This window comes from Ooceraea biroi, chromosome 9 (genome assembly GCF_003672135.1).
Source record: "Ooceraea biroi isolate clonal line C1 chromosome 9, Obir_v5.4, whole genome shotgun sequence".
Taxonomy (NCBI): domain Eukaryota; kingdom Metazoa; phylum Arthropoda; class Insecta; order Hymenoptera; family Formicidae; genus Ooceraea; species Ooceraea biroi.
Window position 1 is genome coordinate 13,099,638 of NC_039514.1, and position 26,140 is coordinate 13,125,777.

General features: G+C 36.3%; 5 protein-coding genes across 17 annotated transcripts in view; 2 read left to right on the plus strand and 3 right to left on the minus strand.

Moving 5' to 3' along the window:
* Positions 1–7,012, plus strand: part of LOC105277363 (casein kinase I) — a 47,628-nt gene extending 40,616 nt beyond the window's left edge. For 2 of the 4 annotated variants that reach the window (XM_011335659.3, XM_011335658.3), the window contains exons 2-8: positions 2,483–2,872; positions 4,388–4,474; positions 4,695–4,836; positions 4,917–5,030; positions 5,390–5,628; positions 5,862–6,049; positions 6,167–6,397. In XM_011335659.3, the coding sequence (XP_011333961.2) occupies positions 2,551–2,872; positions 4,388–4,474; positions 4,695–4,836; positions 4,917–5,030; positions 5,390–5,628; positions 5,862–6,049; positions 6,167–6,397 (1,323 nt within the window). In that variant the 5' untranslated portion in view covers positions 2,483–2,550. Of the gene's footprint in view, positions 1–2,482; positions 2,873–4,387; positions 4,475–4,694; positions 4,837–4,916; positions 5,031–5,389; positions 5,629–5,861; positions 6,050–6,166 lie in introns of those variants that run through there. The other 2 variants (XM_011335657.3, XM_011335662.3) reach the window with 2 other exon arrangements.
* Positions 1–11,620, minus strand: part of LOC105277365 (glycosyltransferase 25 family member) — a 25,226-nt gene extending 13,606 nt beyond the window's left edge. Inside the window, exons 1-6 of one of the 5 annotated variants that reach the window (XM_011335664.3) lie at positions 11,540–11,620; positions 11,223–11,464; positions 8,658–8,886; positions 7,623–7,965; positions 7,305–7,424; positions 7,043–7,229 (exon numbers count right to left, since the gene is read on the minus strand). In XM_011335664.3, the coding sequence (XP_011333966.1) occupies positions 7,043–7,229; positions 7,305–7,424; positions 7,623–7,965; positions 8,658–8,886; positions 11,223–11,455 (1,112 nt within the window). In that variant the 5' untranslated portion in view covers positions 11,456–11,464; positions 11,540–11,620. Of the gene's footprint in view, positions 1–7,042; positions 7,230–7,304; positions 7,425–7,622; positions 7,966–8,657; positions 8,887–9,194; positions 9,503–11,222 lie in introns of those variants that run through there. The other 4 variants (XM_026972386.1, XM_026972388.1, XM_026972384.1 and 1 more) reach the window with 4 other exon arrangements.
* Positions 11,601–15,355, minus strand: LOC105277367 (twinkle protein, mitochondrial). Of its 6 annotated transcripts, none has more exons than XM_026972383.1 (8): positions 15,322–15,355; positions 13,953–14,877; positions 13,643–13,881; positions 12,876–13,560; positions 12,479–12,723; positions 12,287–12,387; positions 12,005–12,221; positions 11,601–11,904 (listed from the first exon to the last, which is right to left on the minus strand). In XM_026972383.1, exons 2-8 carry the CDS (start codon positions 14,206–14,208, stop codon positions 11,770–11,772), a joined length of 1,878 nt encoding a protein of 625 aa, XP_026828184.1. In that variant the 5' UTR covers positions 14,209–14,877; positions 15,322–15,355; the 3' UTR covers positions 11,601–11,769. The 6 variants fall into 6 exon arrangements, with proteins under 6 accessions (XP_026828184.1, XP_011333969.1, XP_011333970.1 ...); XM_011335667.3 differs by lacking the exon at positions 15,322–15,355 and having other exon boundaries at positions 13,953–14,221; positions 14,491–14,943; XM_011335668.3 differs by lacking the exon at positions 15,322–15,355 and having other exon boundaries at positions 12,479–12,678; positions 13,953–14,944.
* Positions 15,356–15,561: 206 nt separating this feature from the next.
* Positions 15,562–18,243, plus strand: LOC105277357 (threonylcarbamoyladenosine tRNA methylthiotransferase). Its single transcript, XM_011335645.3, has 2 exons — positions 15,562–16,517; positions 16,858–18,243. The coding sequence occupies exons 1-2, from the start codon at positions 16,117–16,119 to the stop codon at positions 18,080–18,082; spliced, it is 1,626 nt and encodes a 541-aa protein (XP_011333947.1). The 5' UTR covers positions 15,562–16,116; the 3' UTR covers positions 18,083–18,243.
* A 71-nt stretch (positions 18,244–18,314) lies between these two features.
* The window catches only part of LOC105277356 (F-box only protein 5), a 40,409-nt gene continuing 32,583 nt past the window's right edge, over positions 18,315–26,140 (minus strand). Inside the window, exon 2 of the mRNA XM_011335643.3 lies at positions 18,315–22,011. Within this exon, the coding sequence (XP_011333945.1) occupies positions 21,757–22,011 (255 nt within the window). The 3' untranslated portion in view covers positions 18,315–21,756. The remainder of the gene's footprint in view (positions 22,012–26,140) is intronic.

The window sequence follows — 26,140 nt, forward strand, 5'->3', positions numbered from 1 at the left end:
CTTAATTTTAACCGTAGTTTAACTCACTCTTTGTCTCTTTCTAAGGCAGGTAGTTAAAAAGAGACGAAGAGTGAGTTAAACTACGGTTAAAATTAAGCGACGTTGATGGAATCGGGCATTAGTCTGCAAGATTTGTCTTAGTTTAGTAATCTAAAGTTAACTAAGAGAAACTCCTTATTTAACTCTAAATTACTACTATTAGTCTTCTAGACATCCTAATTAATTAATCTATCATTAATATCATTAATCTAAGAAACGAACGATTAGTTACATACTGATAAATCTCGAACGAAAATCTTTACATGGTAATATTCTGATGACATTCCCTCTGGATCATCGTTCTTACAACTCAGAACTCGTAATTTAAAATTTGTAATCCACTATTCCTTCAATTTTTTTTCCACGAAAGACAAATCCACGTTGATCTGTAGAATAAAAGAAATATGGAAAACTTGGAAAGTTGAAAATTTCTGTAATACATCTAACATGAAACAAATGAGAAACGCAATAACTGGCTGAAGTTTGAAATAAAGTACGAAATATATATAAACATGTGACGCAAATATCAGCAGCTGATCCAGAAAAGTTGCTCGAAAGGCGAAACGGCCTTTGTTCCAGTGGTATATACGAGATATTTACGACTTACTGCGTGGTCGCACCATTATTAATTATTACTTTCCATTATTAATCTTATCCATTCGAAATTTAATCCGTTATTAATGTTCTCGCTAGGCCTGAGAGAAGTGCCGAGGATCTATCCTCTTCTATATCATACTCGCGCGAATCATTTATATATATAAAACGGCGCAAATACCAGATTATATTCAACTCAAAATATTCGCAGCTTTGGGTAGCCCATTAATAATTTTCTCACGTTTTCTCGTCTGAGGAAAAATTCGTGAAGGATCGATTCTCCTCTGCACCAGCTAGCGTCGCAGAATAATTTATCAGCGGTTCATGGTTTTCTCTTATTGCGTCATTACGTTGTCTATACGTCAAGCTAATGACATTATTATCTTCCCTTCCCTGAAGTTTCTTTCCCCTTGAGACACTGGTCCCGAAATACTGTTCCTTTAGTCCTAAGGATCGTCTCGGTTTTCCAACCATCCAACGTTTCTCCTCACCGAAAAATCGATATAACGAAAAGAAGATCTTATAATCAGCACCGAAAGTATAAAATATTTCATGAATCGTATAAATATTTTCATTAGAAAATTTAATTTTTCCATTAGAAAAAGAAAAAATATTCAAGTTATTATTGCCAAATTTGCCTCTTTTTTAAATAATGAAACGTATAAATAATATTCTTATGATATTCAGATACTGATGTAAAAAAAATAGATTGATTATGCACATTAGATAAAGAATCTATCACTAAAATATAGTAAAATATTTATAAAAGACTTGTATATAAGTTTTATATTTTATACATTATTGCTTTGACATCTATCTTGACGCGTGTTATTCGATACAAGAGTTTTAAATTTTCAAAGGAAAATCAGATCTTCTGCAATTATCAAGATTATTTTTAATATCTCACAAAAACTGTGTAGTGAAAATTTAATGAGGCGAATATACGAACTTCGACTCGACAACTTTCGTCAGCTTGAAGGAGTGACGCACTTTGCTTTTTACCGATTAGACTTGTACCGCCAGATTTATTCTTGGGTCCGGATAATCATTTTCTCGTAAATTATGATCCCTTCTCGAGTGGATGATTGTCGCGTCTGAATATTAACGACAATCGGGGAACGGAAAATTTTCGGCACGTCGCGAATGCGTAAGCTTGACGCGCGAATTTTTCCGCGACCGGGTGTCTGAACATGACGTGATTGATTTTTCATAGATCCGCTGGTTTCATCGATGGGGAAGGTTGTCAAATGAAAAACGTGAGATGGGGACGAAAGTGTATTGTCGCGTTACACCGCCTTCTAACTACCGGAATAGCTCGAATTTCGGGTCTCCAGTGGGCGAAGGATCCCTCAAAGTGGCCGAGGGGACGGATCGAGCAAACGAAAGAAGTATCGGCAGCTCATGTCTGCCATCCTCGCACATATCAATATTTTAATAAATAAACATGATGGGTTATTCATGTTTGAACCTAAAATAAGAATACGTGAAATAAGGATATATTATATATCGTTGATATGTACAAAATTAAGAAAAACATATAATTTTAAATAATTCAGGACTTCAATGTTTTATCGGATACTTTCTGTAACGGTTTTATTCACACGTAGAATTTAACGCTATGTATTACAATTACAAACTATAAAATTAATTGAGAAAGAAATTTGCTAAAACATTTTTTTATTTATAAAATATAATTACGAAATGATATTAACATTCTTTTAAAAAATAAACTTCAGTTTTACATTTTCATGGATTTCCGTTTTCAGGAAGCGTTGTTAAATTTTAAACATTCAATTTCTTCAAATATGCAATTTGGATTGAATTTGGATATGTAAATTCTCTGATGCAGATAAAAAATGGGAGCATCGTTGAAAATAGAAATACAATATTGAAGAACCTCAATGTAAAAGTGATACTATGCAGCCGGAGGAAATAGTGGCAATACAACATGTACACGATGTGCTAAATTTTTCAACCCCAGATGTCAATACAATTTATCGTTCGAAATTGGAAGAATCGATAGAATCTACCAAGATGACGATGATTAATGGAACGACACAGAGCACGGATGTATTAAATGAGATCGGAAATGTTGATAGCGTATTATATATGTACGGAACGCTGCTGCTGATTCTCTTCTGTATCATTTCAATAGCCATAAATATCAAAATACTTATGAGCATATTTTGGATAAAACGTCCACTCAGTCCAACGTTGCACATCAGTCTCAGTCTAACGGGTATGGTAATAATATTATGCAATTATTTCACGAACTAAAAGTACACTAAAAACCACTACGCCAAAAAATAAATAAAATTGCTCTATGTGTGTGATATGTTTTTGCAGATAGAAACTATCCTTAATAGCTACTTTCTTTTCTTATGTGAAATTTGTATTTTTTCCTGCATTATAAACAGAAGGGTTTCTATGCTCATCTCATTCTTCGTACTTTCTTTTTAACTCTTCTTTCCCTTGATGGAAATTCAATAAGTCATGTTTTGTCTTTATCCCTTTAATTCTCAAACATTAACTACCTTGGCAACCAAATTTTAAAGTTAACTTATGATAAAGTAAGACTGAGAAGTTAAGTAACGAAGAGAATTAAGAAAATAATTGAAACTAAACGAAGAATAATGATTCATCATTTACTATTTACATTCACTTCCGAAATTAAATTTTTACTAAGCCTGGGACAGTATAGTCATGTACTACTAAAGCTCATTCTCACATACAAGGTGAGGCACCTAAAACAGGCCACCTGAATATCTCGGCTGTTATTGGTAATAGAAAACAATGTGTCAGATCAAACTTGCATGCTTTCGAGAGACACATAATTTGTTCTAAATAATTTTTTTATTAGATGGACGCGTGGAGGTCATATGAAGATCAACTTCGTTTTTTTAAATGGTATGATATGTTTTTTTAAGTACCATCTAGTAGAGCGGTTGAAGATGCGCACATTAATCTACGGATCAAAATCATTCAAGGTCACTGAAGGCTAAAATTTCTAAGTGCTAGAACTTTTTCATTTCTGAATTTACGGTATTTTCAATAGCAGAGAACTCTAGGCAATATAAAAAATAATGATATCATCAACTCAGAACTTCTCGGAAAAGAAAACATTTCTAACGGCTAGAATTTTTTCATTTCTGAATTTACGGTATTTTCAATAGCAGAGAACTCTAGGCAATATAAAAAATAATGATAACAACAACTCAGAACTTCGCGGAAAAAGAAAAAGTTTCTAAGGGCTAGAACTTTTTCATTTCTGAGTTTACAGTATTTTTAATAGCAGAGAACTCTAGGCAATATAAAGTAAATTATTTTCCCTTGCAGTTGGCCTTCAGTGACTTTGAATGATTTTGACCCGTAGATCAATGTGCGCATCTTCAAACGCTCTACTAGATGGTACGTAAAACAACATATCATACCATTTAAAAAAACGAAGTTGATCTTCATATGACCTCTAGGCGTCCACCTAATAAAAAATTATTTAGAACAAATTATGTGTCCCTCGAAAGCATGCAAGTTTGGTCTGACACATTTTTTTCTATCACCAATAACAACCGAGATATTCAGGTGGCCTGTTTTAGGTGCCTCACCCTGTATGTTAACAAAATTCCTAAAATAATTTCCTACATTTAATGACATTTAACATTTTTAATTTCTCTAAATTTAATATTAAAATTTGCACATTCTCATGTTTCTATCATAAAAGAGAGAATTATATTTGATGATGATTTCGCACTTGCAGGCGCAGATGCTTTCTCAAGCACTGCTCTGGGTATAGGACTAATCATGAATAGTTTTATACCTAATGGTCTTGGAATTAAATTGGAAGGTAAGAGATTTCGTTAATACGAATTACTTTCAATTAAATCATTTGTTAGAAGAACGAATAAATGTACTGTACACGCAGCTTGGCAAAGTTTAAATGATTCAACAACTTATCTTCAATATAAAAACTCCTAATTAGGTCTTCAAAATTCATTATTTTTCTTGCAACAAACTTGCTGTATAGGTAAGAAAATTAATCGCAGAACCTGATCACGTGCTTTCAGGTATGGACTGTTTTTTACTGGCACTTGAAGCTGTGAGACTGGGTAGCGTGATCATTACTGTATTTCACTTGATGGCTTTGGCTATCAATCATTACTTGGGTATTCTTAAACCTCTTCACTATCTTTCGATAATGACATACAGGTAATATAACACAATATCATCTACTTTTGATTTAAAGAAAAGCTCTTGATCAAGATGATTGTATTGATTTTTCCTATTAGGAATACCACGGTGCTGCTGGTTTTACTTTGGGTGCTACCAATTTCTTTCTTCACGTTGTACTTTAATCTGATTAAAGATGATGGTTTCCAATCCGAGGAATGCAAGAAAATTACGTAAGTGTAATAATACCGTTAAAAGTACCGTGTAAGAATATATTCCACATTTTTTCCACATTTCCACGTTTCTTTTATTTAGAAGGAATTTTCTGTCAAGTCTACATTTTAATGAAATTATGAAAGAAAATGTTTTAAGGTAAATAGAAAAATTATTATTACAATTGCTTGATTATCGCAATGAAATATTCTTCGACAAAGGAAGTTGTAATGTTCACATCAAATATTTTGATAACCAGAGCATATTGAAAATCTAGTCTGCTATTTTATATCAAAGTATAAGTATATGTAAATTATATGCAAAAATAAGTTCAACTTGATTGAACATATTTAATAAAATTTTCACATCCTATTTCCAGGTTCCTATCTCACAGACAATTTCGAATAGTATTCAGCAGTCTCTTTTTCGGACCGTTCGCTCTCATGGTTTGCATTTACATCCATATATTTTATATAGTAAAGAGACATCAAGCTGCGAGGCTTCGTTTCCGCAGAGCGGGATCTACTATTCGCGGAAGATCATTAGAAACGTTGCGCAATAATACCAGGCAAATGGCGCAAAACGTTAAAGCTGTTCAAACAACTTTGTACATACTTGGTAAGATGAAAAACTTGCATCGAAAATTGCAAGTATGGCGGCGAGAAAAAATTCTCCACTGTACAATATTAATAATTATCCTTTATAATTGTACTTAATCACTATAAATATATAATTATACAATATAAAAAATTCTAACACGGCAAATACGATTAAGTATGTTATTAAGCGTTGTTCAAAATCTGTATTTGCGTTGAATTTCAATGTTACTACTGTCATTCATGGTTTTTAAGGGAGCTTCGTAATTGGTTGGATGCCCGGAGTAATGATATATGTACTGGTGTGTGACGATTGCGTATTTCAATTCAATTTGGTATCGGCGCGTGCCATGTTCTTCATTTACACTGTGATCAACGGTCTTATCATCCTGAAGACCTTGGTCAATCCCATTATATACGCTGCCCGAATGCATGAGATTCAGGTAAATCGATGATATTGTATACCAACTATTATTTAAAAATAGATATCATTGCAAGAACTATACCAGTTTAATCAATCAAAATTCATGAATAAGATAATGACATGCATTATTTATCAGGCTGCCACCAAGCGAATGCACAACGCTTTATGTCACTGGACAACAATCACTCGTTTCACCGCCAACCGAGGGATCAGTAGAATGTATAGCAGCGAAGAAAGCCGACAATCGCACTCAAGAAATGGCACGTGTCGATTATCGTACAACATAAGCGTACGGAAAGCGCGGAATGGAAGCACGTACACGTGCGCAGGATACAATATACATGAATATGGCAACACGGTCGTATAAATCACATAATATGCGAGTGAGAGACAGAAAAAGAGAGAAAGAGAGACGCGTTGCAAAAATATGTTCTTACTGCTCGCTTACTTTATATAGTTATTTAATCGTGTAAATACGAGACAGTTAACAATGCGAAATACCGACTACAACAATTCTAATTTGTTCTAATAACAAATTAGAAGTCAGAGTGTTAGTTTCTATTTTCTCTTTTTTTTACTTCTTCGTCTCTTTTTATCTCAACGTAACTACAATGATCACGACTCATTGTCAGTATATTGTTAACCATACATAAATGCGATTTGAAGATATATTCTTCAATATTCTCAATATTCTTAGTCTCGATATATGTATAAGTACAATTGTTTGCTCTACGTGTCCAGTGCATTGAAACGCATCATGAGAAAATCTCGGTGTAACACACATTAATTCTCACTCCATTTTTTACATTTCATGCTATTCATTTTACAATCAGTAGAACTGTAAAAATTTAGGCTCAAGAATCACGGAATTGTATTGCGCTTTAAAAACAAAAACTTGCTCAAGATGGAACGGTAGGGTTGAATCATGCGTATAAATCTTAAGGACTTTTTAATTACGAATGTATATTTTTACCTTTATAACGAAATATTTCTGTTTGTATTATTGACTTACCTGCCATCTATAGCGTCGATAGTCTCCGCTTGAATACCGAGTTCATTGAATAGTCGCCACATTCTTTTGCGCCTCTCCGGTCGTCTCAATAGATTTATCATATAGACGTGATCTAAACCTAGCGTGTCTTTCTCAGGATACCTCACAAATTCCTTTAGATCGTCCGACAAAGGCAGGTCGCTGAACGCTGCACAATATTTATATACAATAACTTATTTATTTATTAAATTCATTAATCTTACTCACACAAAAACACACTTACCCAGTATTTCCGTCTTTATGTTGGTTAATCGCTGTATATCTTCCATGATAGTCTCGTCGTTCTCCAAAGGCACCGTGACGAAACCATAGACTTCGTCGTTACAAACGAACAATGGTACACCTACACAACAAATGTATAATATGAGTAATATGCGGAAAATGCGTAAGATAGAAAAAACCTTCCTAGACAATTTGCACTCAAGAGGACTCAAATTTTTTAATTTAACAAAATTGAAGTTAACTACACACCTGGAAACTTACCCGACGATATTGCGCGTATTTTGAATCGATTAAGCGCGTAGAATGAACATATATTTACCAGATTTATTCGCTCCTACAGCGAAAGTTATAATATCATCTTGGGGTCCATCATAAGCGTTCAATTTATCGGCTCTGTAGGATAGAAGATCGGACTCGCGGGTTCTTAAATCTACAAGGACTGCGGTATGAACCATTGGTACGTGATGACATCCTGTTTTCTCGCGAAACAAGATCGGCTCATAGAGATCCGTACGCACATAATAATGTTCTGCCGTCATGCCAGCCCAAAAATTACTATACATGCCATCCGATTTCAGTAAAGGCGCCGCAACGACGTGTTCCTTATGGACCAATTTGCGCAAAGTGCTTGGATTAATCAGAAAAACATCTGCATCCAACATCTGTAAACAAGTTTTTGTTCTTCCGTTTTTTCGATCTAATCTCTGATCAGTTATAAGTGTGGATAACTGAATGCATTTGAATATACACATTTGAACAATTTTATTTATAAAATTATATAAATTTTTATATTATCCTAAAATCCTGTAATAGCTCACTCGACAGGAGAAAAACAGACCATATGCAAATGTAAATTGTAAAATCTGTACATGTAACACATAATAAAAGAAAATAAGGAAAAAGAAGAAAATTAAGCGAATTAATAAAATAAATATTGTGCTTTGCATACGCATGCGAATTAGTAAAATATTAGTTCATTAATGAAAAATTCTCCATCGCATTAACTTAGAATTAAACTATCTAATATTTTCACGTAAAGAGATACTCATATATCAAATATATTAGGTTGAATGGAAAGTTTATTCCGATCCACTTAGCAAATTTAAAAATTCTACATTAAGAATTAATACAAAGTTTTCCAGAAGTGTTTCAAAAGTTGTTTTTGGCAGGATTCAGAAATTAATTCAGATATTAATGCAGGCTCTTGGATTTGAATAGTGCTTCAATTCATTACATGCGAATAATACTCAATTATTCTTGAACCATAATTTATCATCTTATGCTTTTATATTATTTCATTTTTATTGTCTTTATTATTTCTTTTACATATTTATTTATAAGATCACGAACTTACCCAGATAAAATCTGCCCATATTTGTCTCGCATGATTGAGTGCTCGTTCGCGTAGATCTATCACATGCGCGAATCTGTGAGGAGACCAATCAGTACTCGCCCTCTCATCCCTAAATCCTGTCGATGATGCATTCAAATAAACATTTAGGGAGTGATACTTTTCGCTTTCTGAACTGATCCATTTGTTCAATATCTCTATCGAATTGTCGACATTATTGTCACTGCATATCCTGAAACAATATGGCATATTCTATATTCCATCGCGTTTATTTCACAAACCAGAACATTATATTTCTTGTATATCATATAATCTTGGGTATTTCTTATTAATTTACCAATATCCGGCAATATGTAGGTAATCAAGAATTAACATGCGTTAATTTTGCAATTAGATAAGAGAGAATGTTTAAACTAAACTCACAAGTGGATTATGCATATGTATTATATTCCTTTTTTTATTTGTGCATATATAATGTATTCTATGCATTAAGTTTAAATTTACAATAGTTGCAATTTTTATTTTTCATAAAAATATTACCTTCCGTTTTACATATTATGTATATAACTTGTCGCCCCTGCATCGCTTCGCGCGTCCAGGCTCTTGCCGCGAGACTCAAGTGTCTATTGATTGTGAGATTTGTCAGATCACGTGACACGTAGTTCAAACTTAAGATCATATATGCGCTTACATGGTTCCATTTTAATCGAATAGATCGTATTTTATTGTATATATACATATTTGTTTAAACAGAATGTACAGTTGACAAAGCGACGCAAATTAGTAGCAAAATGATCCTACTCACAAGTAACACTACCCAAGTGCCACTCGCCGATTTTCTTGAAACTTTGCACACACGTAGTACATCGAAAAACATTAGACACGTGTCTTTTTATTTGTGCTAACAACTTATTTTAAGGTTAGAAAACGCATTCGAAAATTTAACGCTACAGCACAATGGTAACTAACGCTACTCCTGAGCGTTATTCTCTTACAGCTTTTACGACATTACTCTATTATGATTTCATTGTCTGAATGTTTGGTATTAATTTTACGAGATTCGGAATGGCAGATTCAAAATCGCGGACCGAAATCGCCGAATTTTCAAAAATTTATTCAAAGTCAGTTTCGAAGAAGTGTTTTAGCCATTTTTGTGGTGGTTTTCGAGGTGACTGTTTACAATGTTAATAGTAGTTTGACAAAATTTCAAATTTCATAAACCTGTCTTCAGCAGATTAAATTGCTTAAAATTTCGTGAACTTGATTTGTTTGTTTCCGTCATTTGAAATATTGTCAAACTACTATTAACATTGTAAACAGTGATCTCGAAAACCACTACAAAAATGGTCTTTGAAACTAATTTAAAACAATTGGAATTTGGGTCCGCCATTTTGAATTTGCCATTTTTCATCCTCCACCTCTAGATTGATATAACTGTTACCACAATCGTAATCGCGGGTCTAAAACACTTCTTCGAAACTGACTTTGAATAAAAGTTTTGAAAATTCTGCGATTTCGGTCCGCGATTTTGAATCCGCCATTCCGAATCTCGTAAAATTAATGCCAAACATTCAGACAATGGCTGTATTCGGCAGAGAAAGCTGCTTTGCAACCGTTGTAAAATTCGTGAATATGATTTGCGTATGCTTTTAGATTCAATCACAATTAAGCGCATACGCCAATCAGATTCACGATTTTTACAACGGTTGCAAAGCAGCTTCTTCTGTCGAACGCAGCCAATGCAATCATAATAGAGTAATGTCGTAAAAGCTGTGAGAGAATAACGCTCAGAAGTAGCGTTAGTTACCATTGTGCTGTAGCGTTAAATTTTCGAATGCGTTTTCTAACCTTAAAATGCGTTGTTAGCACAAATAAAAAGACACGTGTCTAATGTTTTCCGATGTACTACGTGTGTGCAAAGTTTCAAGAAAATCGGCGAGTGGCACTTGGGTAGTGTTACTTGTCAGAGTAATAAAGTTCCTGCTCTTGAACGTGACGTCAAGTACAATCGCAAGTACAAATGCACACCTGTGCGATGGTGATATGTTCGTAAATTAACTTCGGAGTTCGGAGTTCATAGTTGCTCTTCCGTCTAATAAAAAATATAGGACAGTACATTTCAAAACGATGTATTTACGGACGCAGTTAGCTATCCACTCGGCGGGCAATTTCAAATATATAAACAAATTTTGAGCCCCGCACAGGTGCGAGAAGCGACCCGAGAGAAGGTATCGCGACAAATAAGAATCGTTCGACAAATTTTTGACCGAATCCATGTCGCTCGTTTGTGCTTATGGATCAATCCCACTTGCTATCTGTAACTTTTGCAACTTCGAGTAACTTATTATTGATTTATTACTCGCGAGGAAGAATGGATGTACATACGTGTACGTAATTTTTGCTACTCTTGCCTCAGAATTGAGGCAAAACTTGTTCTAGTGTGTAACTATTATTACATATTTAGACTTTTTTAATTATTACGATAATGAATCGAAGTCTCTTCGAACGTTTCCTGGCGTATCGTTGCCGGCATGAAGCTGTGAAGGTTATGTTTCCTATTTCACTCACCAGAGAGATATCCGTTTCTTGGGATAATCTTGTCGCTCCAGTAGGCTGAGGAAGTACGGCAATGTGTGCGCCTTGTTTCTGACCAGAATCGCGATTAACACGGTCGGTTCTTTTGTGTTTACGTCACATGTAACTAACCGCGTAAGATTGATAAAAAAGTAAATGAAAAAATATCCTCGAAGCACCATCGTAATACGCATCGTCTGAAACGGGCTCGCGTAATACCATTTCATGTTATCTATCTAAAATGATGTAAATGCAACAACGAAAATTGCCGAGAGACGATACGATCTTTTCTAACATTACTTGCTACTCACCACGCGTGGGTGTACGCAATCGGTAAAACAGGGAGGATTAGATCAACATCCACAATACTCCTTACGTTACTTTTCTTATCCTATTCTTGTAATGTACAAATATTGTATCAATTTCAATTTTCAATTATGTTTTATGCAAAAATAGCAGAAATTTGTACCATTCACACTAAACTCGTATTGTACATCGATTGACAAAGTTATTTCTGTTTGTTCCTTTGGCATTCCATCACTCAACTCTCTACCATGGGATCATGAGTCTCCTTTGCTTCCTTCGATGCCTTCTTCTTTTGTGCGTAACTAAGTTTGACTTTGTCAAATTCCAGAATCATTATGCCCAAATCACCGCTATATCTATTCTTGGCAATCTAAGTGTACAGTGAAATGACGTTAGTTTTAATACTGTAATAATTTAAATTATTCTCGATATTAGAGAATATATCGTCTAACATTTGCATAGACATTTACCTGTAAATATTTTTTTCCTCTTATACTAGTGAGCCTCTTGTCTTGTATAATCAAGACATTGTCCGCTTCTTGACTCGCTTTGGCACTGCCAAAAATAGATAGAGTCGTCAGTTCCTCTTCTCGCTCCTTCCTCGGATGTATCACCAGAGTAACGTGGCAGTTGTACTTGGTGGCAAAATTCCTAAACTCTGCTATAATCTTGTCCTGTTTCCAAAATCTGTGATATAACGCTGTATAAATTGGAATTTCAACTCGTCCATAAGAGCAAAACGTTTGTCTCACCTGTCAAACTGCCTCGACTCGTCTGATATGCCCATCATGAATTGCATGTTGTCAATTATCACATGCGCTATGTCGTGTACGTACGTTGCATGCTGAACTGCCTGAGATAAGCAAATAAGGAGGAACGATTACTTTTGCACGTAATACATGAACTTGTTTCGTTCATACATAATCTAACATGTGTGGTCATACATCCATAACAACTTTGATGTTCTGTTGACCGTGAAAAGTCATAAAGTAAATCGGTAACTTGTTGAAAGCGTCCGCGTACGTGTTAAATTTGTCCAGATTCTCCTCCAGAGACACTTCTGCCATTTGTTGAAGCATGGTTTTAGCCAATCGAGCGTTTCTGATCTCAAAGCTGCCCCATAGCGTATTGACCCCCTGCATCGCTAAATCCAACGAATACTCGCTCATGAATGTAGTTTTGCCACAGCCTAAAAGTATATATCGACATGCAGAAAATTATAAAATCATAAAAGTAATTTGAAAAAAATTGTTGATTAGAAAACTTTTCAAAAGTATTGTATACTTTTGCAAATAGCATCATTCTTTATAATGCAAATAATTTAATCTAGCGCTGTCTTACCAGTTGGACCAGTCAGGATTGTGAACTCTCCCCTTCTGTGGCCCTTCAACATTCGATTCAGAGCAGGATACCGCTTCCATTTTACACCTTGAACCTTGTCTATGTTTTGCAGATCGCACAACACGTCCTGCCTAAGATCGTCGAAAGTAGTGATGCTCTTATGCCATATCGGCTGCGCATTAGTCAGAATGCTCTTCAGGTCGTAGCCCTTGTCAGCGGCCAGCTTCGGTCTGGGTTGCGTATCGATCGGTCTCACGAAGTAGCATCTCTTCTCGTTTAGCTTCTTAGCGAACTGCCTGGCCGTGTACCAGCTCGGTTCGTCGTTTCCGAACCACAGGATCAACTTCTTGTAGTTCTCCAAGCTCGGCAGTACCTGTTGTGGCAAATTCTGTAGATTGTACGGCAAACAAACGATCAAGTTTGCTGCCCGTTGTGCCACTAACGCCAGTAAATCATGTATCGTTGGCACAACGATCGCGGTTCCATCGCTTCTGCTGTTTTTTTGCTTGTACGTGACGACTCCAGCAGCGTTATAAGTAGGCACAGTTTGTTCAAATTCTGGTTTACTAGAGAGGGTCTTGTAACCTACGACGGTATTGCTGAAAGCAATTAATGGAAAATGCAGTAACGCTGGTGCGCCTGCGTATACGCCATTCAACTGGTGGATGTCCTGTTGTGAAACTTTCTGCAACAGTTGATTAACGTATGATGTTACATGTAAATAAATACGATTATACACACAAGTCATATTGATCTAAATATCTTACTGGCAGAGAGAATGTGTGAAGAATCTCCTTGTATACATCTGGAGACACAGTTGCAACTTGTTGATTGGATTTTAATATACTATCCCACTCCGAAACATGATCTTCTTGAACTCTCATGGCACTTTTTAGAGTCTCCAGCTCTTTCGCTGTATTATCCGATTTGATTGATCTTGTTAACAAGAACTTTTCCAATATGTTCCACTCACCTTTCGAACAACATTTCTCACATATAAAGTATCCTGAAACAAACAATTTTTGTAAAAAGAATCGTTTGGCATTTTATTGTATATCTCATAATGTCGTTTCTTACCTGTTGTTTTATTAATAAAAACCTTTGACTTTTTGGATTTTTCTGACTCACATATAGGACACTCTATAGTTATGCATGCATGTCCTTCAACAGTGGCAATTTGTCTCTGCTTCAATGTTTGTTTTATTTGATATAATGAAATTCCAGGTACCGGGTCATTGATTATACTACTGTCGTGCTGATAGAGACGACAGTACATCCGAAATCTTAAGCATCGTCCTCCAATTAAAGGACGCATTAATAGCTTCAAAGACATCCTAGTCTTCAATCTTAAAATATCAGTCAAAAGATCATAAAAAATGACTAAAACGCGATAGCATTTATACTTTTCAATAAAGGTACTTCCGTCATCATCATCATCATCATCATCTAGTCATTTCAAAGTTATCACTTTTGTCAGTAACCAAATACTGCATTTTGTCAGATGGAAAATCTTTTTATCCGCAATGTCTCAATTTTATCAAATACTATCAACATTAATGTACATTCAGTATAAATTTTGTAACATTACTATTGTTTACATCATTTATCGGCTTGCCTTTTTCATCGCTTTCCTCGTGTCACGTATTACGATACATAATACTTAGAATCGGATGATGATTCTATGCTCAAGTCAGTACGTTCACTGACTAATCTCAAACAGAATCATCACTTTATAATCCATAATTAAAACACTATAATACTGTTTACTTGCATATAACGTATTTAGCGGCAATAATGCAAAACCAACGTGTGTAGCACGTGGTATATTACGATCATGGTCTTATATACAGGTCTGAAAACTTCAGAGGTGGAGATGGATCATTTTGTGTGTCATTTTTTATTTCTTTAGTAGCCACTAGAGGCGTTGCGATCGATGTTCGCAGGATGACGAGGGACGTCAGAGGCCGGGGGAATATCTGTCCGTCTTTATTCCACTCGTAGTCTTCACAAAACAATATGATAAATTAATAACGCTTTAAATAATTTAAGACTATAAATGAATTAGTGAAATATGTATATGAAATAAAATTAAGTTTTTATTCTCAAAATTAAGTGTGAATAAAAACGAATCCTTCCGTGATGGAAAAAAATGTAATAAAATTTGTTGAAATGTATTTGAAACTCTGTCAATTGACCTCGATTCATTAACATTTCATCATAAATTTTTATATTTTATTATAATTTTCGTATTTTATTATAAATTTTATATCTAATATTCCAAAAGTTTGAAAATTTATGATGAAATGATAATGAACCGGGATCAATTGATAGAGATTTTCAAATACATTTTAGCAAAATTTTATTATATTTTTTCCATCAGGATTTTATGTTTAAATCTGTCCTTTATCTTTTTATTTTATTTTTGCGGGTAATAGCTTTTTCTCACTTTTTCCAAGTAACAATGTCTTTCGGCACTCGAAATAAAGAACGTTTCTGCTCGGTTCTACTGCCGGTCTTGCAATTCGGTACCGCACACCATTTCGTCATTTCAATAAACGTTTCGATAACTTTTGTAGTCAATAACCGTTTTTCAATAAGAGTCATGAACACACGTGGGTTCTTATCTCCGGTTTTTCAGGTTATATTTATCTGCGGACATCGATGACAGCGACGAGTAGTGGTTATGCTAGAAACTAAATGTGTCTTCAAAAAGCGGCCATACTCCCACCACTGAAATTAGAGGTAGTTTCCAGACCTGTATGTAAGACCATGATTACGATACTACTCATTACTGTACCACCACTGTACAAGATTCAAAGGAGAAAACTACTTCATGTGCACAACGTACATCCTGAACTATGTAGTCAACGTCCAGAAATTTGTTCGGTTGATAAATCTTTATCGATAGTGGATAAATATTTCGAGTCAATGCATTGTTAAAGTTTGCGAAAATAGATACCTAGGTGGCGCACGTTTAAAATATTTCCTCGTTTTATGTTTTGTAATTATTACATTGCAGCCAATATAGTTATACATAATTAAAACAGCGATAAGCGATAAATAATAACAGAACGTTAGAAGAATATTATTTCGTCCATTATATATCATGTCAGTTTAAACTGGATCTTCCAATTTACAAATCGTCGTCGCACGTGCACTTAATCTAACCTTCAAGTGTTTCGTGACACATTTCAAGATCGCAGTGAATAATCGCATTATTTTCGTGTTATTTTCGGCGAACATGGTCGTGCCGTGTGCGGACATTATCGAAGATATCGAGGATCTGATCGCGTCGCAAGACATAACGCCCAAGGAGAGATACAGCTCGAGGAAGCGCGTTACGATACGACCGAAACGACAGCAGCAGCTGCAGGAAGACGTGCCACAACCGCGTGACTTATCGAGCGTGATACCCGGCACGCAGACGATCTATGTAAAGACATGGGGATGTACGCATAACAGTTCGGACACCGAGTATATGGCTGGTCAGTTGGCGGCATATGGTTACAATTTGACGGATGACAAGCTCAAGGCGGGCCTGTGGCTCCTAAATTCGTGTACCGTGAAGAGTCCTGCGGAGGATCAGTTCAAGAATGAGATTAATCATGGCAAAAAAATGGGCAAACACATCGTGGTCGCTGGGTATGTAGTGCATGGTGATAGCAAAGGAACGAGAGATGAATTGTTGCTGCACAGAAGATGAATAACTGATTAGTGTATTAATTATAAGTGTATTAGATTGTAATCTTATGACCTGCAAATTTTAATTTTAATACTTGTGTTTTTTTGAAATTAATACATAAAAGTTTGGGCAGCAGTTTATTTCTCTGTTTTGAGAAACAAATTATCACGATACTTCAAAGGTCCAAATTGAAATGTAATGTCATACATAATGGTCCAATGCTACTTTTTAAAGTTTTCAACGAAAAGTTACATAAAATGTCAATTTGTACCTTTAATACATCTTATTCATTTTTCACAGATGTGTGCCACAAGGTGCTCCAAAGTCCTCCTTCCTGCAGGGATTGAGCATAATCGGCGTGCAACAGATCGACCGAGTGGTCGAAGTCGTGGAGGAAACTTTGAAAGGTAACACGGTGAGGTTTCTGCATCAAAAGAAGGACGCTGGCAAGAAGGTGGGCGGTGCCTCTCTGAGCTTACCAAAGGTGCGGCGAAATCCGCTGATCGAAATCATAGCAATAAACACGGGCTGCTTGAATCAGTGCACCTACTGCAAGACGAAGCACGCGCGCGGAGAACTGGGCAGTTATCCACCAGCAGAGATAGTGGAGCGAGCTAGGCAGGCGTTTGACGAGGGCATATGCGAGTTATGGTTGACGTCAGAGGACACCGGTGCTTACGGTCGCGACATCGGTACCAGCTTACCGGAATTGTTGTGGCAACTGGTGAACGTGATCCCCGAGGGCTGCATGATGCGCGTTGGTATGACCAACCCACCATACATTCTGGAGCACTTGGACGAGATGGCTAAGATCCTACGACATCCACGAGTCTATGGTTTCCTGCACGTCCCAGTGCAGTCGGGCAGCGATCAAGTGTTGGCCGATATGAAGCGCGAGTACACGCGCGCCGAATTCGAGCACGTGGTGAATTTCCTAAGTGAGCGGGTACCGGGTTTGACCATAGCCACGGACATCATCTGCGGTTTTCCCACGGAGACCGAGGCGGACTTCGAGGAAACGATGACGCTCTGCCAGAAGTACAGGTTTCCGAGTCTGTTTATCAATCAGTTCTTTCCTCGACCAGGTACACCCGCCGCTAGGATGCCGAAGGTGCCTGCGCAGCAGGTGAAGGCGAGAACGAAACGACTATCCGAGTTCTTCCAGTCGTACGAGCCTTATGGTCACAAAGTGGGACTGGTGCAGAAAGTGCTGGTGACGGAAATATCGCACGATAAACGACATTACGTAGGTCACAATAAATTTTATGAACAAGTGCTGGTCCCCATGAGGGAGAAGTACATGGGAAAGATGATTGACGTGAGGATCACGGAAGCAACGAAGTTTTCCATGAAGGGAGAACCGATTAGCGAAGGCGTGTCACCAGCACTGAAGTCTCCTCTACCATTGGGAATCGTTTCTGGAATGCCAGTACAGACAAAACCGACGTCGAAATACACGCTAGCGACGTTTATGGCGATATTCTTTGCTGTGATATTTAGGATACTATGGAAATTTTTTATTTAAAAACGTATGTGCACAATTTATCTTATAAGATATTTTTTCAAGTTATTTAAAGATTATGTAAATTTATTATATAGATACTGAGAGATCATGCAATATAACATTACATGAACTAGAATCTTGTACAGCAGAATAAATAAGAAATTAAGTAGAATTTTATAACAGAATCTTTGAATATTTATTTAATAGGAGTTTTTCATCAACGTTTCAGACAAAGAAAATAATGCGAAAGTATATGCGAAAAAAATATATTTAATTGACAATTACAGGAACCGACCCTGATAGAGGGCTTACAACATTCGATTAGTTTACATGCAGATGCACTATCATAGTTCTTGACCACATTTATTTTCTAACCATGTTTTTAACGCGAAATCGAAATTTTTCAAACATATGATATAATAATACTTAAGGACTTATAATGTATGATTTATGTGTTGTTTTTGAGCATTCTTGCATTTTTTCAATAAATGTACTATAAAATTCCTTGTGCTAAGCATTAAAATACGTTCATTCTTATAAAAATATCGAGATTTCTCTTATTGCATATTAATAACGCACTTTATTTGGTATCATTTCTTCATGGCTAAAGATTTTAAATATAGCTTAGACTAAAAACTACAGATTTCCTGTCAAAATATCTCCTGAGTATTAAGGTTTATGGATATATGTTTAAAGAGATACCAAATAAAATATTGCTTATCGAATTGCATCATCGAAATGAAGGAGAAACAAACTTGGTCTTGGTCTGACATTGTATTGGCTTGCATGAATTATAATAATTTATTAATAGAACTGGATTTTACTTTTATTAAAATATTAAATAGTACTTCTTAATGATGCAGGCCGATTTGTGAACCAATAAATTTGACGCATCATGCATTGCAATTGCATTGAGAAATAATATGGAACGACAATGTACAGTCTTTCAATTAAAATATTATTAAAATAGCGATTTCGATAAAGTAATAAAATATTGAATATAAATAATTTAAAAGATCCTAATGACTAATAATATAAACGATGTTAAAATCTTTTCATTAGGATTATATTAATTACATCAGGATAAATTTTGTCATTGTGTCAACAAAGACAAATAGTTTCTACATCCTTTTTAGAGAGCGTAAGAGAGCATAATAATACAAAAACTTTCAATGAGAAAGGACTGAGTAGTAAATCTCGTAACCATGCGTTAAAAACTTGTGGGAATATTAACCGAAGAATTACGCTATGTTAATTCGTCCGCAAGGAACACGCAGCATATTAATTATAGACGTATTTTTCATAGTTTTAACAAGAATATAGTTCGCAAATAAAATATCCATCACGAGCTTTTTTATCCTCAGATTGATAGGAAACACAAAATATATTACTATCACGCTATTATTTACAAGCAGTCTTTTTTCGCATACGCCAGTACAGAAATAAAAATACAAACGAGACGAACTAACACTTCCTCAAAAGATAAGGGATATTTTGATTAAAAAAATTAACAAATAGAAAAAAAACATGAAGACGAACATATGGCACCCCATCGAAGGTTTCATACGGGAACGAAAAATGGAATCTGCTTCTTCCCTCGCAACTGTGTCAGCTTTTAAAATATGGCAATCATTATGGCGCGAATCTAATGGCACAAACATAGAATTACATCAGTTTGTAACGTTAGAAAATACGGAGCAAAAAATCTCTTTTCACTTAACATTAAATTCCTTGTTCTCTTATATAAAATTTTTTTTTTTTCGCTCATCAAATTATCAGATAATTTAAAATGAAGCTATTAGAATGTACGAATCAATAATGATTCTCTTCTGCCAATAATACTACCATATTATCGCTCCATCTTTTCCGACGTCGTTTTCTTACTTATTTTCTATTCTGGCACTATATATTCCTCACCATTCGCATGCTTATCTACATCTTTATATGTAATTCGGTAATTTTCCTTGAGCGATTCTAATCGAGCAAAATGCACATGCAAATAAAGATACGTCGGACACAGAGGAATGTAAACTTTGACGAGATGTAATTAACAATATGTTCTACGCATCAGAGAAGGAGTAATTGAGAATAAAACGCTGCATGTTTCAGATCTTGAAGTAAGTCTCTTATCTAATATCATGCTGTGTAAAATTCTATATTTCAATATATATAATTAGTGATAAATGATAAAGTGACATGCAATGTGATATGAAAAAAAATATTATCTGTATAAAAAAACTATTTCAAAATTCCGTTCAATGCAGTTTATATAATTTTAAATTATCTAGAGATTTCTTTGTGCACATTAATTTTACGACTACGCATCAAATCTTGCCAGGTAGTTAAGAAGTCAGAGTTGCCGTATTTAATTCTCATCTCGCCTTCTCTTTGCGTGGATTAAATGCTTCATCAAGGGTCGTAACAATTAAATAGCTCGTGTCTTGCAGGATAGATTCGTCGAAGATACAAGATACCTTTTTTGCTCGAAGATACTTTGAAAACGTGACCTCATACGTTTCTAGCGTTTCGCGAGAGATATCGGAAATCAGCAAGCTAAGAATCGAGTGGTCGAACCGACGAGTCCCCTTCTGCCCGTTGGCATCGACGACAACCGTTTGTGCATCGCATCTATCCTGCTGGTCGTTCTATTCGGCAGTTATTGTGCTTTACGATGCGATTCTCGCGGGAGAAAGAGAAAGAAGAGAGAAAGCGAGCGGTTTCTGCGGACGGGCCCCGGCCGCAAGAAACGCGCGCGAGCCCCGCGGCCGACTCCGCTCGGCTTCATTAAGTGACCGAGCACGCCCGGTAAAAAGCGGAATATCCGGACGGCGCAAAGTGTTTCGCCGGTCCCTTACGAGGTTTTACGACCGTTGCCTTTATAGTTTCTCATTTCTTCCTCCTCCTCCTCCTCCCCCTCCTCATCTCTCGCATCTCTCGCATTCTCTCCCTTTACCGAGCGAATACCCCCTTTAACCGCGAATCTCTTGTTCTCTCGCCCCTTTTTCCTCTTTTTCTTTCTTTGTCTTTCTGCTTCTCTTCCTCGTTCAACGTTCGTTGCATTGCTCAGAGCAGAGTGTTCGGTCGCAACCAGAGATCGACGAGAGGGAGGGCTCGGGGAGGATTTGGTTGCACATCCGGCGCGGTCGTTCGGGAGATTTAAGCGACACTTTCGCCCTCGGCTCTCGTCGGTGGTGTCGATGGATTGAGGCAAATTAGGGCGTTCGCCAATTTTACAGCGTTTAAGAATCGTTCACAAATAGAATTTACGGCGACTGGAGTATGCTTATGGCACACTGTAGATAACATACTGCACGCGCGAAGGCACTTTTTTAATTATTTTTACTGCAGACGTGCGGGATGCAGCATATGGTTTCGAACGATGCAACGGAATTCATTCCGGAAACGCAACGGAGAGCGGATCACGATTAGTCATCGTCGCGCCGTCGGTTCCACTCGATTGCCAAATCACCAATAAGACACGCATTAAGTTAACTTAATATACATTCACGTTTGATTCTCTTCGCATGATTTTCATCAAACTTTTGATTCTCGGCGTATTTATACATATATAAAATATACTTCGCTACGCAATATACATTTTCTTCCTCACTGAAGTCGACGCGACTCCGCAACTAGACTAGTTCCTTTCTCCCATAGACAATCGCGAGATGTAAATTCCCGGAAAGAAAATCGGTTTACAATCGCCGCAGATTTCGCTTGCTTTGCCTCGATCCGACGATCAGACGTTTACTGTTGCGCTTCGTCGGAGTGGCCAGTAAAGGTGTCTTGCACGGGCCTGTATGCGGCTTCGACGAGCAGGAGATGCAGAATTCGATGGAGCAACCTTGTCTCGAGCAGGTTCCTATGTTCTTCTCGTTATCAACGTAGCAAGGAAACCTACACTTTGGACACGGCAGCAGGTACTCGCCACTCGCAAGTGTACGACTAGCCTGAAATGAGAAAGAAAACTTGTTAGTTACACCGAATAGTAAATTAATTGCTAGAAATAATTATCTTAAAGATGACTTCTCAGGCTAGATACTAACGACAGCTGTTTTGTTATTTTTAATGTGCAATTGCATCGACTTATCCTATATACTCAAATCCGATGATGTCAAAATGAGTGGCCTAAGAGAGATCTGAGAGGTAATGATCGATATAAGAGTTTTTAAAGAACGCGTTTAATTTTAATTTTTGCTTTCCACGAGAGCTGCAAATGTTATTGTCGCTTTTAGTATCGCGAAAATACGCGTGCGACGGAACGCAGATGGACGCATATGCAGAATGCACATACAGACTACGTATTAAGTATGGCATAAAGTTGACGAAGCTGGCGGCGCAATTAATCCGGCAGCAGCCGATACATTTGAAGCGGCTTTCTTAGAACTTTGATAAGTAGGACTATCACGTAACTTGCAGGCTGGAGCCTTGCGTGAAGGTAGATGATGCGAGAAACACGAGCGTGTGTTTCTTGCTCTTCCTGTCGACTCGTCTACGCCACAAAGCGCGTCTCAACGATTTCTACTTTTAATGAAATAACAGAAATAAACATCAGCTATAAAATCGAGAAATGTAAAATTGTAATTCCGTTTGTTCACGTCGTGCGCTTTTTCTTTTTTGTTGATGCTAACGATTTTTTCTGCCTCCAACAAGCGTTTCTCGTCACGCGTCTGGCACATTTCATAAGCGCGCGGTCCAACTTCAATACCTAGTCCGGTCATTATATCCAATAAACGAATTGAGCCATCATTGAACATTGCTGCAGTTGCAAATGTAGCGATTTTTACGATATCAACCTCACTGATTCTTTCGGAGCAACTCTCCATACCGCTCCAGTCCTCTTAGGAATCTAACAAATAAGTAACTTGTAAGACTCTCGGTTCAAAATTCTTCTCGTCACTAAAACGTCGGATAAGAATTAAGGACAATGCCGATCGTTATGATGGGCGAGGAAAAACGCATCGTCTTTGCACGATCCTCGCGTTATTCTGCATTAATGCTACCGCTTGCCGCGCATCGCTAATAAGCGAACACCACGCGTGAGAAAATCCGAGCGGTCGCTCAAGGCGAACCTCGTCCACGGCGATTGACATGAACACACATCTTTCCTCTACTCTATCAAGAAGGACCTCTATCGAGATTTGCGACACTACCGTTACAACACTGTTGCCGACTAGCTAGGTCTGTGCTGTTTAGCAACCGATCGGATTATTTATTTCTGGCGGACATCAAAATAGGAAGGCCTAAAAAATTCACTCGTTAAAGTGGACCACAAAAAATTGGATTGGTCAGAAAAATATTTAAAGAAATATATAAATACTTTCAATATGTTAGTCGTAATAAATAATTTCGCGTTTTTCAAAATGCAATTTTTCTGTTCTTCAAAAATGGTTTACATTGTTGTGGACAATGCTGAAGGTATTTTTCACTCTCACATTTCCTGATTAGCGTTTTAAAAATGATGGCGACAGGATTAAGCCAGGCAACGAACTGTGTAACAATGCAGCAGCTGGTTCGAGGGACGCATGTGAATGCTTGAAGAAAATTCTCTATCGAGACGAGGGACGCACCTACATCTATATCTACATCTAGAGGAAACGTGGTAGGCTTCGTCTCTCGAATGAAATGCTGTATACCGTGTAATTACGAGACTTAGCATTAATCTCTCACGCGGTACTGACGATGATAATAAGACGAATATTTGCCATTTAACATAGAGATATTACTCACGACGTCTTTATCGAGATACTCCCTCCCCAACATGATTAACGCAACCAGTTTTCTTATTAATAAAGCGGTGCTGCAAAGGAAATTTATTCATTTAAATTTATTACTTATTAAAATAATGCCTTGGAATACTGAATTTGTATTATCGCGTGAATATGATTAAAAGATTAAAGTAAAAACTTAAGTAATAGATTTTATAACTAATAGATAGTAGATTTAAAAAATTTTTAAGAATTACTATTTTTCCAATTTTTCTTGTAAAACTTATTTAATAGAAACACTTCTTTCTTTTTAAAAAGGTTCTTACAAGAAAAATTCGTCTCGGCTTGTAAATATAAGAGCAAAAATACTTTTTGCAGAGCCTGCGCTCCATTTCTAAGAAAAACAGAAAAATTATATTTTTTACACAAATACTAGTCAAAACGGAGCATGGAAGCAACGGAGCATTTTCCATCGCTTTCTACTCGTCGCATTTGTATGTGGTCATTGGCATTCGGTTGGGACTCTAAGCATACAATGTAGAAACTGACCTGAGACCTCCATTTCAGCTTTTCCAAGAATCATCATCAACACCATTGCTTTCAAAAAATCTACACGTGATGGTATCGTTCTAATATTAATGTAATGTTAATGTAAGTCATTTATTTCTCAAATGTTAACAAAGAACTAACCAAAGGTATAGAGAGACTAAAAGCTTATTATATGTTATAATATTCTGCTTTAAATAACCTACTTTTTCAGTTCTTTGAAAAACACAATAACACAAAGCAATAGTTCTTCGAAATTAAAAAAATTTCTTTCGTTAATTTATTATAGCGTTATTAAATTTGTATATTTTACTGGAGTAAAATCTTGTGATAATTATTATAAAATTATAAAAATATTGAAGCTAGGTAAAAAGAAAGAAAAGAGGGAAGTGAAAGAAGAAGAAAATTATATATTATAATATATTCAATTTTTATTTATGATATATAATATCGATTATTCTTGCTTCGGAATATCAATATCCTCCCAGCATAAGTCGGTGACGTAACTTATGGTAGGGCGCTGGGTAGGAAACAGCCTGCATCCGGCTGATTCTACAATGTGAAGATGTAGATACGAAGAGAACTTCGTGATGTACCATAGACACGAAGAATATTTTGTATCGAAGTGTATTTCGCGTTTATATATTATTTCTTTAGATAGTTTTATTTACACACAAATGCATGTGCATACAATAGTAATAAATGAAAAATATTAATAAATTAAAATTGTTTATTATATTAATAGAGAGAAAATTTGGATTTATTTATATACGTATAACAAATATTTTATTTAAGCGGTTGTAACATAGAAAATATTAGATTCTACATCTTTCGTTCGTATAAAGACAATCATTAAGAAACTGCTTCTTTTCAAGCTCTTCTTTGATAGAACTGGTGCTGTCAAAATGCCGTGAAATATTATTCCCAGTATCCCTTATTTCGTAAGCTATTTCATTAATAGTAGACTAATCTTTGAAGATTTTTGACCGATCCTTGACCGATCTACCTAGCAACTTAATGAGGAAATGTAGAAAAGGGTCCCGATGGGAGAGCCACAAAGTAGATGGTCGGAACAATCTTGTATCTCCCGCATGAAGGGTACTTTACTGAACTTCACAAAGAAAAACGCCCGCCTGCGTTCCATAACGACCACCACTCCTCCTCCGGACCCAACACTTTGTAGAACGAAGAGGAAACTTCCCATGGAGGACGGTTGAAACAGTCTACGTCTACTCGAAGTAACTTCACATCAAGTTTTATGGCCGGGTATAATACATGGAAACGCATTTCACGGAATTCATTCGAAATGTAGAATTCTTGAATAAAATTCGAAGATAAAAATCTCAGAAATCCTAACAACGAAGTAATGAAGTTTGCAACAATTTGCAAACAATAAAAAATAAAGTTTTTTTCACAATCAGTTTAGGGAAACTCGATTCGAAAAAATTTTATGCTCTGTACGTGGTCCCAAACTGGAGAAAAATAAGTCAGACAAAAAGTTAACCGTACTTCATAGGATATCAGCGCCGCGTTATCTGCGTCTACGTCGTTGCAACGAAGTATCATACAGCATAACAAAGCGCTCTTTGATATTAGCCCCTTTCCTTTTTCCTTTGATAGTCGGCAACAGGATGTAGACATCTCCAAAAGTGTAGAAGTTGATAACAGCTTTGCAATATCGATATTAGATAACGCTACCTCCTACACAAGAAATGTTTCGAAAAAAGATTTTGCTCTCAAGTGGAATGTATTGTCGTCTTAATTCAAAATCTCCAAAAGATGTATGCAATACTGTAGATAATGCAGATAACACACGCCAATGATA